This window comes from Conger conger, chromosome 1, assembly GCF_963514075.1.
Source record: "Conger conger chromosome 1, fConCon1.1, whole genome shotgun sequence".
Taxonomy (NCBI): Eukaryota; Metazoa; Chordata; class Actinopteri; order Anguilliformes; family Congridae; genus Conger; species Conger conger.
In genome coordinates this window covers 11,863,197-11,878,377 of record NC_083760.1, presented here as the reverse complement: position 1 = coordinate 11,878,377, position 15,181 = coordinate 11,863,197, and the positions used below count along the sequence as shown (strand labels likewise).

The 15,181-nt window shown below is 41.8% G+C and overlaps 2 protein-coding genes across 2 annotated transcripts; one reads left to right on the top strand and one right to left on the bottom strand.

The window, feature by feature from the left end:
• Positions 1-572: 572 nt before the first annotated feature.
• psmc6 (proteasome 26S subunit, ATPase 6) lies at positions 573-6,996 on the bottom strand. The gene is made up of 14 exons (XM_061232535.1): positions 6,561-6,996; positions 5,654-5,733; positions 5,440-5,479; positions 5,219-5,271; positions 4,949-5,016; positions 3,931-4,045; positions 3,371-3,458; positions 3,140-3,201; positions 2,930-3,053; positions 2,727-2,788; positions 2,425-2,545; positions 1,683-1,763; positions 1,197-1,268; positions 573-1,084 (listed from the first exon to the last, which is right to left on the bottom strand). Exons 1-14 carry the CDS (start codon positions 6,643-6,645, stop codon positions 966-968), a joined length of 1,170 nt encoding a protein of 389 aa, XP_061088519.1. The 5' UTR covers positions 6,646-6,996; the 3' UTR covers positions 573-965.
• Positions 6,743-14,883, top strand: ero1a (endoplasmic reticulum oxidoreductase 1 alpha). The gene is made up of 16 exons (XM_061232522.1): positions 6,743-7,444; positions 7,686-7,805; positions 7,912-7,995; positions 8,082-8,120; positions 8,226-8,302; positions 8,745-8,818; positions 9,016-9,136; positions 9,410-9,453; positions 9,853-9,864; positions 10,012-10,038; positions 10,910-11,002; positions 11,096-11,342; positions 12,140-12,209; positions 12,322-12,408; positions 12,952-13,088; positions 13,483-14,883. Exons 1-16 carry the CDS (start codon positions 7,334-7,336, stop codon positions 13,541-13,543), a joined length of 1,404 nt encoding a protein of 467 aa, XP_061088506.1. The 5' UTR covers positions 6,743-7,333; the 3' UTR covers positions 13,544-14,883.
• Positions 14,884-15,181: the final 298 nt, after the last annotated feature.

The window sequence follows — 15,181 nt, the reverse complement described above, 5'->3', positions numbered from 1 at the left end:
TAAATCAAATGGGCCCTGGTCCTTATCTTTGTTGCGCATGTAGTACTTGAAATTGTACTTCCCTCTAGGGTCTTTCAGCGCACTTATCCCTGGTTATGGGTATGCACTTTGTTGTACGTCGCTCTGGATAAGAGCGTCTGCCAGAAAGTACTAAACCAGGGGTGCCAACAATTATGGAACCTTGATTTCGGTGAAATCCATTTTTGAAATCAATTTTTGATTTTGGTTGGTTCCATTGAAACATTTATAAAGTACAGAATTTTTCACATTCAGAATTTTCTCGGAAATTTGTGCTTTTTTTGTGGATTGCCAGTCGGGGGTGCCAATAATTCTAGAGCCCACTGCAAATAAAAATGCAGGTCCCACAATAAACGTTTTCCAATAGGATAAAGCTTTAAGATTAGACACACTTTCAGTTTGCTTATTTTACAGAAAGTTTTAATGACTGTATTTTACATGGTACAAAGTCAACCAGGCATACAGCTTTCATATATCTTTATAAGCGCAGGATACAAATGCTCCATTGATGAACATTCCTTTTCTCCTTAAGTGGTAATAAATCACTTAAATACTTAGACTTCGGACAGTGTTTAATAGGAAACAAGACAGAACCAGGAACAATTGTATTAAATGTATATTCAATCATTCTTGAGGTCAATTGATGGTTCATATTACACCGGTGTAGAAATGGCAAAAAGGACACGGAAATTGTACAATTACTGAAGACAGCCATATTTTTCTCCAATGGACAGAATAGAACAAAGTTTTTTTTTTTTTGCTACATACAAAAAAAACACTGCAGCATAGCTTTATCCTCTAAAGTTAATGGGTTCTACACTCTACACTTGTGTATATATATATTTGTAATGGAGTACAGTACAGAAATGGCAAACTTTCCCGTTTTTAAGTTTAGTTTGTCTTCTCACTTGTGCACTCAGTATCTTTCTTGATGGCAAGAAGCTTTGTTATACTGGCTTGTAGTCCAGCTTGGATTCCAGCTTCTTAGAATCTGCCACTTTGCGCACTGCCTTCATGAAATCTTCCTGAGTTACATACTCGTGATCAGCACGGATTGCAAACATGCCTGCAAAAGCAATTAAACATTCGTGAAGGTTTGCATTAGCACTGAAGTGACTGAAGATATCTGTGCAGTTAGAGCAATACAACATTTGCCCCTGAAAGATCATGGTTCTCACCCGCTTCAGTGCACACGTTTCTCAAATCAGCTCCATTGAAACCGTCGGAGAGCTTCACAATCGCTTCATAATCTGTGAATAATCAAATATAAAAAAGCAAGTACATGTGAAATTATTCAATGTATAAAATCTGGAGACAATCTAAAGATAATACACAAATTGCTCATGCACACACATTGCATTTCCAGTCACTCAAGGCAGTATCATGCTAGGAGGGGACTGAAAATGACTGATGTTAAAGTCTAATAATCAATGACTAAATTCAAATTTTAATAACTTGGTCACACATAACATGATCAACAATAGGATCCCGTTGCCACATTATTTGTGAATGCATTCTAGAATAGCTGGCATCTCAGACACTACCTGCCACTGAAGACTAGGATCCTGAGATAATACCTTCCTAGTTTTGCTAGTAGGATATGAGGATGTGCCTAGCTTTCTCAAAATGTCTTGCATTCAGAGGTACCCTCTGTGCAGACTGACCTATTTCTCCATGCTTGGTAATGGGTCCGGAGTGGATCTTCAGGATGTCCAGGCGAGCTTGTTCATTTGGCAGCTCAATGTCTACAGGGAGGGAAGAGTCCAAATGAGTACAAATTGGTCACAAAAACATTTTCTTAACCTATGTCTTTGAAAAATAAACAGCTGTAAGTACATTAATTTCTCCAGGCCAAAAGTCAAACATGGATAAATTCACCTACACCCCATTCCTACTTTATGGCAGTGAACAGTCACAGGTGGCAGTGTAGCACCCAATATAAAATCTAACATCCAGAGAGCTCCAATATATTTCCAATATGTTTTTCCCTGGTTCTGCAGCATTGTAATTTGCAAAATTTCATTTCATTTCATGAAAATACCTGTATGGAATCAATACCTGAAAATCGAGATAATAGATATAACTAATGTTCTATTTCAAATTAAAATAACTTGAAATAAAGCTAATACTTATCATAAATCAGCAGCACGCTCAGGCAAGCTTCAATGAGCTATGAGCAGCTCCATACAAATTTGAATAAATAATTAACAGCAGCAACATGGCATTTTTGGAATAGCATTTCATGTGCTTATACATTTTGACCTGAAAATGCCTGTTAAGAGGGGAAAAAATGTTATCTATTCATTTTCATTCACGTTTCTATGATTTTCGCTTTCTTATTCTTAATCAGCAAATTGCAGGCCTCGGACAACAGGCCAGAGGAATATCAGCGCAGTGGTAACGTACGGATCTTGCGGTCCAGCCTGCCGGGACGAAGCAGGGCAGGGTCGAGGGTGTCAGGCCGGTTGGTGGCCATGATCATCTTCACTCTGTGCAGAGTATCAAACCCGTCCATCTGGTTCAGAAGCTGGGCACGAATACAGATCGGACAGGGTCACAGTCAAGAACCGCAATGTTGCTCAGCAACTAGTACAGCATCAGTCACAAATGCAATTCAATACAATAATTCAAATCTACTAGGAATAAAAATGAAGACCAAAAGGGCTCTATTGAATCATGTCTGAATAACAGCTGGATTTGAAGCTTACCTCCATCAGCGTCCTCTGAATCTCTCGATCAGCGGAGGTGCCCTCAGAGAAACGGCGGCCCCCTTAAAAATAGGCAGAACAACAAAATGAACAACAGTTCCACTACTCACCATCAAGGATGGTTTCCGTTCCAAGACTACAGACTGGGCATGCCAGTACTGATTCCTGGCTGTGTTGGGTTCAGTAGGACCTTGGGTTCTCACCAATGGCATCGATTTCATCCATGAAGATGATACAGGGCTGGTGATCCCTGGCATAGTTGAACATCTCCCTGATCAGCCTGGCGCTTTCTCCAATGTACTTATCCACAATGGAGCTGGACACCACCTGGGGTCAGACCGTCAGAGTTTCAATGTCAGAGTTCCTTCAAAGGCAGCTCAGAAACCACAATGAGGGGAAGAGCAGCAGCTTACCTTCAGGAAGTTGCAGTCAAGCTGACTGGCAACGGCTCTGGCCAAAAGGGTCTTTCCAGTGCCTTAGGAAAATGAAAAATCCAATGCTTTACCACATACAGCAAGTCACGATTCAAGTATATGAATGTGTGCGCACGTTCATAAGTATGCATGTAAAAATCCTTTCTACATCACAACCTCAAAAGAGAAAGAGTATAAAACACTGGACCGTAAAAGATATACTCTAATCACCTGGTGGTCCATACAGCAGACAGCCCTTCGGGGGGATGATACCCACTCTCTGGAAGAGCTCTGGGTTGGTCAGGGGCAGCTCGATCACCTGAAACAGCAGATGCACTGTTAACATCCCACCGCAAATCACAATGCAGCCTGTAACATACATGACTGGGACCCAGAAGGTTGGTGGTTCAAGCTGTAGGGCCCTTGAGCAAGGCCCATAACAGCGCTCCAGAGGGGATTGTCCCCTACTTAGTCTATTCAACTGTAGGTTGCTTTGGATGAAAGCATCAGCTAAATAACAAATTATTATTATTACTACTATAATGCTGAAACACTATCCAATGACCAGTCTACAGAAACACAGAAATGACAGCTACGCAAATACTTTAAGAATTACCTGACTTCATAAGGATTTGAAAGTAAAGAATGTTCCAGTTTACATCCAATGAAGCAAAAGTGAGAACACATTATCACAAGCATCATGACAATCAGCAAAGACCCCTGTATGGCGGTGAAAAAACGTCACGAATCCGCACTGACGAAGCATCCACAGAGCAGGGTTTATGACGCACCTCTCGCAGCTCACGGATCTGCTCTGACAAGCCCCCAATCTCCGAGTAGGAGACACTGCCTGGGTCTTCATGGGACATATTGTACACCAGGGGGTCCACCTCCCTGGGCAGGTACCTGTAAACAGTAGGCCATACAAGTCAGCTTTTGGCTTTTTTCCCCTATGCCATTATTTACCTGCAGTTTTGATGTAGCAGAGAACAGTAGGAGAGCACTAAAGGGTATGCTTCAATGTGTGTGTTTAATAGCCTGCAGCAGGAGGTACTGGACTATTTCTGTTCGTTCCCACTGCTCTTTAAAACCTGGATGTTTTCCATTTGTTATTATCTTACATTAAAGTGGCTACGCGTAAAATTTGTTTTTTTTAACATTCCAAATATTAAGACCATAATCCAGCGAACTTGTATGTTGAAGAAAGAAGACTGCCTGGAGACAACCAACAATGTTGTCGGACAACCAATATTGAGCAACATATGAAACCTCATTATAAAGACACCCTTTGGATTTTAGACACTTGCTCTTTCGCATTTGATATGAAAGTAACTGTGCATGCGTCATCACACTTGCATACTTGGTGAGAACGTCCTCACATTTGTAAACAGATTGAATCGATATGGCTACAAAAATGCCATTCTGAGAAGGAGCGTTTTTTTTTTTTATTATGAAAAATGTATCCTTTCATTCAAACCATGAATTTTTCTGCAATTGGGATATATATTGGGATTAGTATCAGCACTCACTGGGCACTTACTGCCCTGGGACTAAAGGCTATAACAGTCCTTAAGTTCATGGCTGTGCCATCAAAGGAATGTGGGTTCAAACACTGGCTGCAATCCTACAAAAGACCGATCTGTATTATCTGCCTGTATGTGCATGATGTGATGCGTGATGTTAACATATGCAAGCCGTGTCAGACATGTTGGACAAGGTTACATCCACCATGTAATCAGAGCATGTAACACCATAGCCTATATGACAGACAGCAACATGTGGCAGAGACTTCTTCCAGGGGCATCTTACCTCATAATGGTTAGTGTGGTCATGTCCAGGGCAACTCTGGTGCCAGGCTTGAGTTTGGATTTATCCAGCTGAATTACAAGAGAACATGACAATAAATAATGTTTGACAAATCTTCTAAATTTAACATAACTAAAAGGAATAAAGTGATATTGCAAGGAGCAGGCCATGCCTACAGGATAAAATAAGGTAGGCAATTGAATAATATGGAGTCACAGGCAAAGGACTGCAAGTATGTAATGTATCAATATTGAAAATCCTGTTTGAACTTACTTGTCGACGGCAGCCAACAACATAACGTGGACCGTTGGTTGCTTTAACAATGACTGTAAGACAGTAAGAAATAGTTCATGCAATGCAAAACCCTACAAATATTGTTATTAAACTCTTTAAAAAAACTAAAATGTAAAACTTCCATACAATATACAGTAATAGCTGCTTTAGGTGCCACAATTAGGTTCACAAAAACATGACAACGAAGTTAAGGCACTCACATTTCTCTTCTGTTAACTGTTTCAGCACTTCGCCGACAATCTATAAAGAAATGATCGAAATACTGTCGTGTCTATCGGCACAATCGGCACAAAACACAATAAGCATAAACAGGTAATTCCACACTTGCACGTCTAACGCTATAAAGGAATAAAGAAGACCGTCAAAGTTTAACGTACTATGCAGTAATATTTGTGAATACGGAAATGCTCATACCTGTCCGACACTTTGCAAAGCTTTCAGGTCATTTTCGGATTTCTCATATTGCTTGGTGAGTTCCTTTAGTTGTTCTCGCACTTAAATCAGAAATTCATAGAAATAAAGCGTTATTCTTAATAAACAAGGTCGTGATAAAAGAAACCAAGCACCTAGCTAATGAGGCGATGTGGGTAAATAGCTACACGTCTGGCAGCACTCAACAATCCATTTCCCAAGAGTGAAGAATTTCATAGTGGCGATAAAAGCAGCACCTAACTCATTATGGATAAAACATTCCTACCGTCCATTAATTCAGTATCTATATTAAGGCTATCCATAGATATGCTAGCTGGCTTTATTCATTCATCCGTCGCAGAGCTTTAAACAAACATTGAAACCCTTAAGCTACCTAAGTTATGGAATCGACCATGGGTGAAAACGATAAAATGTCAAATATGTGTTTCGACAAAAATTAGCTTCATAGCTAAACAGATGGATGCATAACTTAGTAAGTATTAACCAGGCGTAAGCTAGCTAACTGTGATACTTAGGCTACAGTATCAGCTAAAGTTACCTAGCTAACGAAATAGCCAGCCAGCTAGCTAGCTAGCTAGCCTATCGAAAATGGCATCAAATCAAAGAATGGACAGATTCCAGCAGGATGACCATACTAATACCTCATTATGCAAAAACTACAAGCTAGATTTTAACTTAATTCAAGTAAATAGCTGTTGTCATTCTGCCTAAAAGACAGCATGACAACACACATTTTTCGGTATTACATCAATGGCTGGTCGGATGACAAAGCGACTTGGGCTGTTGCCTTGCCCTTTTCATTATTTAAATGCAAAATAAAGAATTGAATGACACGATTCCTAAACAGAACTTCAGTTTAAACATAACGTATGACTAGCAGAAAACATACGCTCTTTCAGACGCCCGTCAATTTCTTTGTGATCAAGTAATTTCTTCCTATAGTCTTGTAGCGCTTTCTCTCTGGGATCCGCCATGTTGCACCGCCTGACGTTGTCCTGGGTCCCGCGGAATTGTGGGAATGACCCGCTGGTATTCTGGGTAATTATTATTCGCTGCAGTCCATTCTAAACGGGTGCTGCGCAGACAGTGCTGCATTGATCATATCTCGATTATTGATTCATAGACCGTAGAAAAGAAAGACCTTGTAAAATTATCGGACAAATGTATCCTTCTTAATTGTACCCCTTCCTAAAAAGATTATTTAATCTGTGTCATTCTTCAGCGCTGTTTAGCTATAGTACTACGGAACATACTAAAATAATAAATAATTTAGTCTATTATCACAATTTTAGCCTATGAATCTGCTGTAAAACACTGCTATGCAAAATAAATAGTGTCCGGTTTCTACGGAAGAAACAATGAACACGTGTGACGTATTCATATCAATCCAAAACAGCGGCCACCGGAGAAGTCACGTAATTCACGTATTTGAGTGAGTCGATAGGAAGTAGAGTAAACTGCAGCATTGTGGCTTGCTTCATGCGAATGTATTAGCCTATCGTAACTCGAGGAAATAGCCAACTGAAAAGTGACGGAGATATGACGAGTTACTAAGTGATCACGTAGCCTAACCAAGCCTAGAATCCGTAGAATTTCAGAGAATAGGTGACAAGGTGTAGGCTTCTACGGCTTTTGTAGAGGAATTGTTGGCCGCTTATACATATGGCAGATATGGATTGTACAATTACAGTGTTGCTTCTGTTGGGAATTTTTGCACTTTTTAATTCCATAAACTCAAGCTCAAGTCCCGCCGCACACAGGTGCTTCTGTCAGGTAAGTCCAAGTGAATTACAGTCATTGTTATCTACTATTACGACAGGGGAGTTATTTGTATTGTAAACAGTACTAATAGCTATATAGCTAACTAAACGATTATAATGGGGTTGATGATGATAATAATTAGAACGCTGTAACATCTCAAATAACAATAGTCGTCATCATCATCATCATCATCATCATCATCATCTCCGTTGCGTGTTGAAAAGGTTGTCTAAAAGTTGTTTAACTTTTTAAGGTAACGGGGCACTTGGATGACTGTACATGCGACGTGGAGAGCATCGATGCCTTCAACAATAAGCAACTCTTTCCAAAACTACAAAAGCTCCTGGGCTCCGATTATTTCAGGTTTTACAAGGTGGGAACAGGGGTTCCATCCCTGCCTTGTTAGACACGCACAGTCTCGGCTACAATTGTTACAGCAGGAAACAGAACGTCCATTTAACGTCCGTCTTTTGTCCCAGGTGAATCTGAACAACCCCTGTCCGTTTTGGTCAGAAAACAGTCACTGTGGCTCGAGGAATTGTGCCGTGAACCCATGCAAACCGGTGAGTACCGTTATACGCGCAAAAACGTGCTGCATTCAACAAGTCGCCATCAGTACGATGATTTGTTTTCCTGGTGTCTCTAACAGGATGAGGTGCCGGAGGGGCTCAAATCAAGCAGCTACAAGGTACAAAATAATATTCAACCATTGTGACGAGAATGACAAATATTTTTTCAAATCATGAATGAAATATAGCTAATACAATTCACTGTTGTGTAACATTCTCTGCAGTATTCAGAGGAGGCCAATGATGAAGTAAAGGAGTGTGAGAAAGCTGAAACTCTGGGAGCCGTGGACCGCTCACTTAGGTGCTGTGCTGCTAAATGTCTTTCACAGTGCATGATATGATAGGAGTAAATACATCAGGACAATGGTCTACACATATTAAATAAGGTATTACAGAGTTATAGACATGGTTCCATTGCTTCGTTACCTCAGATTTTCTAAAGCGCTTATTTATTTATTTATTTATATTATTCTTGACTAATTTCTTTACGCAATACAGTGCAACTTCATTGCACAGTTATCCCTCTTTGACCAGTTCTGTAAAATGATTTGGCAGCTGTAATTCACATTGCATCATCAACATCAACATATTACAAAATATTCTGCTTTAAAAAAAGAAGCAATTGGAAGTGTTCACTGAGATTCTGGTTTTGTTGTTCATTTGAGCCTAATGCCCCAGCAAGTTTCTTAACTGAGGCAAGTACTTTCCAGAATATTCCTGACAGTGGTTCTTGTACTATGTAGCGAGGAGACTCGACAGGCCTTGCTGGACTGGAACAGACACGATGATGCGGAAGATCGCTTCTGTGTAGTGGACGGTGAGATTTCTTCCGAAATTCATCCACACCTTTTCGCCCAAAACCCCGTTCATGGCACAGATCAGAACTTAGCGGTGCACACAGTCGCGGGTGGGCCGAATGAAAAATACTCGCCGATGGCCTTGTCGCCACGCTGAAAGATAACAGATTCATTGCCAGCGCTGTCGACCCCAAATGACCCGTCTATGTTTCCCCAGACGAGGACGCACCTGATTCCCAGTATGTGGATTTGTTGCTGAACCCGGAGCGCTTCACTGGGTATAAGGGACTGGAATCCTGGCAGATTTGGAACAGCATCTATGAGGAAAATTGCTTCAAGTAAGTCTGCCCTGACTGTTACTTTTCTGGGAGCTGAGGAAAATGTTGCCTTGAGGTCACGTACATGGTTGTTTCCTCTGCGTATTCAGTATGCCACATTGCCCTCTGCTGGTGAATACTTGTTTTGTCAGAAACATTATTTATTTATTTGCAAAATAAATAGGAGTGTAAATTGGTAACTTCTTCTTTCTTGAACTAAGAGTTTTTTTTATTTGTGTCAGTTTTAGTGTGTATGTAATTGGCAGATGTTTATGTTGCTTGTGTTTCTTTCAGGCCAACCACTATTAAACGACCATTGAATCCTATGGAAAGATACAGTAAGTAGATCAAAAGATTTTGTCTTGATTTTGCCAATTACACTAATTCTGCTTTGGAGTCAAATTATATTCATGTGAAGAATCCCAGTCCTAATTATATTCAGCAGTTATTTGCTTAATGTTTTACTTATTCCTTTTGCAATGATACATACTGTATGTGGCGGCCTGTAGCGTAGTGGTTAAGGTACATGACTGGGAACCGCAAGGTCGGTGGTTCGATCTCCGGTGTAGCCAGAATATGATCCGCACAGCTGTTGGGCCCTTGAGCAACGCCCTTAACCCTACATTGCTCCAGGGGAGAATTGTCTCCTCCTTAGTCTAATCAACTGTACGTTGCTCTGGATAAGAGCGTATACCAAATGGCATTAATGTAATGCATGTTTTATTTCTTTCCTGCAGGAGAAAAGGATGGTAAGATTTTATGTTTTCTGTCTTATGATGTGTTCAAATGTATAGTTTTTATGTATAAGTCCATTTTTTTTGTGTGTTGCATTTATTTCTCACTTCTACAAATGCATTTATTTCTCACTTCTACAAATGCACACTTCTCATTTTCAGGACGGACATTTTACAGATGGCTAGAAGGTAAGTACTTCTCGTCATTGCCCTGGAATCCACCCTATACTGTTTACAGCGGTTATCTTTTTGATGTGCTGATATTTAGGCAGCATTATAATGATATGTTCACTATAGAGAAGTGACTATGGAGAAGCAGCACTATCTGATCCTTGAGTCTGTGTGTCTCTTAGGTCAGTGCGTGGAGAAAAGGCTGATCCCTGAGTCTGTCTCTCTCTTAGGTCTGTCTGTGTAGAAAACGCTGATCTCAGAGTCTGTGTGTCTCTTAGGTCAGTGTGTGGAGATAAGGCTGATCTGTGTGTCTCTTAGGTCATTGTGTGTAGAAAAGGCTGATCCCTGAGTCTGTGTGTCTCTTAGGTCAGTGTGTGGAGATAAGGCTGATCCCTGAGTCTGTGTGTCTCTTAGGCCAGTGCGTGTAGAAAAGGCTGACCTGTGTGTGTCTTAGGTCAGTGTGTGGGGAAAAGGCTGATCCCTGAGTCTGTGTGTCTCTTATGTCAGTGTGTAGGCTGATCCCTGAGTCTGTGTGTATCTTTGGTCAGTGTGTGGAGAAAATGCTGATCTGTGTCTCTCTTAGGTCAGTGTGTGGAGATAAGGCTGATCCCTGAGTCTGTGTGTCTCTTAGGCCAGTGTGTGTAGAAAAGGCTGACCTGTGTGTGTCTTAGGTCAGTGTGTGGGGAAAAGGCTGATCCCTGAGTCTGTGTGTCTCTTATGTCAGTGTGTAGGCTGATCCCTGAGTCTGTGTGTCTCTTTGGTCAGTGTGTGGAGAAAATGCTGATCTGTGTCTCTCTTAGGTCAGTGTGTGGAGATAAGGCTGATCCCTGAGTCTGTGTGTCTCTTAGGACTGTGTGTGGGCTGATCCCTGAGTCTGTGTGTCTCTTAGGTCAGTGTGTGGAGAAAAGGGCCTTCTTCAGGCTCGTCTCCGGCCTCCACGCCAGCATCAGTGTGCACCTGAGTGCCAGGTACCTCTTGGACGGTGAGTGGGATTGTGTTCATGAGATTTACGCCATATTGCATTTCGTTTTTTGTTATTTTGGCTCTGACTCACGCTCCTTGCCGATGCCCTTAGAGTCCTGGTTTGAGAAGAAGTGGGGTCACAACACCACGGAGTTCCAGCAGCGCTTCGACGCAGAGCTGACGAAAGGGGAGGGCCCGAAGCGGCTGAGAAACCTGTACTTCCTGTACCTGATCGAGCTGCGCGCCCTGTCCAAAGTCCTGCCCTTCTTCCAACGGCCCTCCTTCCAGCTCTACACAGGCCAGTCTGCCCAGGACCAGCACAACAAAGAGCTGCTGCTAGAGCTCCTCCAAGTGGCCAAGTGGGTGTAACTACAGGCAAAATGTTTTAAAACATAGCGCTGTGCAACCCAGTAATCTGCAGCCCTGGTCCTGGAGGCTCTGCTAGTTTTTGTTGTTACTCTGCACTCAATTAATCAATTAATCAATTAGAGCAGTTCATTACAGTTCAGCCCCAGGTACCTCACCTCACCTGGGGCTGTACTGGATGCTCATATTAAGGTGAAAACAAAAACCAGCAGAGCTCCTGGCTCCCGAGGGTCAGACCCCCAGTGTAAAATGAGAAAATTAGTGCTCTGTTATTATCACAGAGGGGTCTTTCCGATCGCTTATTTCTCAGCTCCTGTCTCCTCTCTGTGTGACCCAGAGATCGATCGTCTGTGACTGATGTGTCTTCAAACTGAGATTTGAAGGAGCAAGGACATTCCATGAGCCTAATTTTTCTCAAGCGATTTCCCCATCTTCACCTCCTTTTCTTGCTTCCTTTTTTGCCTTCCCCGATGGGTGGAGCAGGAAAAGGAGCTAAGAAAGGAAGAAGTAGGTGAAAAATAAGTGATTGGAAAGATCCCCTTTTTTATGTCTCCTGGTTGTTGAGTAATAGTTGAGTAATACTTATAATGTGAGTAAGTTTGGTCAAAAACATTAAGAAGGAAGAGCATTTCACCTCACACAATCCACACATGAGATTCAGCAGCATTTACCCTACTGGTATTTACAGTGTGTATGCTGGTGGCATTGTGTATGGCCTCTAATACTGTCCATTCAACTACATCAACTTAAAGAGATATTTAGCGTGCCTGACTGTCACGGTTCTCCTCAGGTCCTTTCCTCTGCACTTTGACGAGGCCTCTCTGTTCACTGGGAATAAAGAGGAGGCAGCCAAGCTGAAGGTAATGACTGAATCCATACAGAGCGCACGTACGCCATTTTATATAACAGTCCATTAGAAAAAATAGATATATTTTCTCTGAATGTGTCTACTTATCTCCTGTCCGACGTCAGGAGGACTTCAAGCTGACCTTCCGGAACATTTCCCGGATCATGGACTGTGTCGGATGCTTTAAGTGCAGATTGTGGGGGAAGCTGCAGGTAGGCAGAGTTCCAGCTAATGGTGCTCTAATGCCCTTCCTTAGTGAAGGAAATCAACACAAACAGAGCTGCCTTCTCTCCCTTTATTCCAGCCATATGACATTGTGTGTCATTTGGCTGGAGTCCTAAGAGGATTGGGCTTACACCCGTTTGGAAGACCTTATGTCCACAGTTTGTGGAGCCCAACCAGACTTTTAAACAGACTCATTTGTGGCTATAGTAAGCAGTTGTTATTATGCTAATATTGTGTAATTCAATATTATGGAAAATCATATTAATAACCCCTGTGGACATATAGAAGATGTTTGTGATGGGAGAAGGTACAGAGGTTTGCTTAGACTACTGTGATATGGGGGGCACATCTTTATGCTAATGTAATGAGGTGGGGGGGGGGGGGTTGCAAAACTAGGCACGAGGTGCTGGTTCAAAGATGGGTGGAGTTTCTCAGTGCAGTGTGACCTATTAGTGATGGAGGGGCCAGTGGGCATAGTGTGTGTTTCTACTCTGGTGTGATTCTAAGATGTTACCCTCCTACACTTCCAGACCCAAGGCCTGGGCACAGCGTTAAAGATCCTCTTCTCCGAGAGGCAGATCGAGGCCCTGCCCAAGTCGAGGAGCTCCATTCCCAGCTTCCAGCTGACCCGCCAGGAAATCGTAGCTCTCTTTAATGCTTTTGGGAGGTATGATCATCCTGACCTATGATCATCCTTGTTACAAGACCACTGTAAATCCCTTCCTATCATTGAAATCCTATCCATTCGTGGCTCACTGACATGTTGACTCACCCTCTGCCTGTGTTTACAGTCCTTAAATTCGTATTTCAAAATATACAGTTGACGGCCTGACTCTCTGTAGCAAAACATTGTATAACTGTACAATAATTCAAGCTCATTGGTTGAAAATTGGTTCTAGTTGCCTCAGCAAATGGCGTTTCAACGTCAGTGTGTTTACAGAGAAGGGGAGGGATAAACAGTGTCGTGCTTTGAAGGTGTTTCTTGCTGCTATTCCTCTCTTGACCGTTAGAAGTCCAGAATTACCTATTGTGCCTTTAACGATCTGTCATTTTCTTTTCAGAATCTCAACGAGCATCAGAGAATTGGAAAACTTTCGATCGCTGCTGTCCATGGTCAACTGAGGACTGAAGCCCACGTCTCTTGTCGGCAAGAGAGTAGAAACATCTTATTGTGGCTACACCTGTAGCGGCCTGTAGCGTAGTGGTTAAGGTACATGACCCGAACACGCAAGGTCGGCGGTTTAATCAGTATAGCCACAATTAGATCCGCACAGCCGTTGGGCCCTTGAGCAAGGCCCTTAACCCTGCATTGCTCCAGGGGAGGATTGTCTCCTGCTCAGTCTATTCAACTGTACGTCGCTCTGGATAAGCGCGTCTGCCAAATGCCATTATTGTAATGTACCTTAACCACTATGCTACAGACTGCCCCTCACATACAGAGTTGGTGTCACAGACACAGATTAAGCTCAATCCTGGATTAAATTGAGTTTTGTTTGGAGAATCTCCAAGTATCTTCATTAAGCCTAGAACTAGGCTTAATGTGTGTCTGTAAAACTTGCCCATCGAGCCACAGAAAAACAAAAATTGATTACACATATTAATGCATACTTTTCCTACCCATTCCACTTAATTTCTTTGGTGCCATGAGTATACCGTCTGAAACTGCTGCCTGAACATGTTTTTTTTTTTTTTCAATCTGTACGCAGTGAGCTCTTAATAGCTACATATTTTGTCAATATAGCTTTGTTCCCGGGCGGATGAAGCACTGCTTTAGCCTGTCACGTTTTAATTGTAGCTTTACTACCACTGCCTCACGACTCTCATCTTAAGTCAGGGATGCCAAACTAAACTCCCGGAGGGCGATACGGTTTGCAGTTTTCCACGGTTTACTTTTAATCAGCAGCCAGTTTAGGCCTTGGAAACGACTTATGTGTATTCTTTAGCTAATCGGTGACAAAATTAAACCCTAAAGTGCATAACCTGCAGGCAGTGTAGCCCTTCAGGACTAAGTCTAATGCTGACCGAACCCATTTTGTCTGTACTGTGGCTGAGGAGCTGAAGCTCAAATGTATCAGGTGCCAAGTCACACACACCCATTATTCAATGGGGGAAGTTATGTTTCAGCCATTTTGTCCCATTACTGTATATTATTTGGATGTTTTCTGCTGCATGTCAAGTATATATATATATTTCTTTTTTTTGCCAAGTTTAGTTTTGCACTTTCTTTTACATGAACCCCATGCACTTTCTTTTACATGAACCCCATGCACTAATGCTATCTGAGTTTCCTATGTAATCATGAATGAGTGAATGTGTACTGTACTGTACTGTGCTCAGGACCTAGTGGTATTCTACTGTCAAACGGTTAAACCACTGTACTTCATATTGCACTATGTTAATGAGAGCTCATTGAAATGGTTTATTTGAATGTGTACAAATGAAGTATAAATGTTGTATTTGAATGATATGGTCACATTCATTTTGTCTAGTTGGCTAGGATCCACCTCAATGTTTATACATAGAAACGTACTTCAGATGCAGATAATATATAATGCAAATTCTAATTCAATGCATGCACATTGTGCTTGCGCTTGTGCATTTCTTTACGAACATTTTTTTTTCTGTTATTTAAAAGCATAAATATAGCGCATTGAACCCAAAATCTAGTTTGGATTAATTTAAATTCCTACCTTTGTTTTTAGTTATACAGGTATACTAGCGTGAAGGTTAATGATGTCACAGTAAGGATATGGGCAGAAC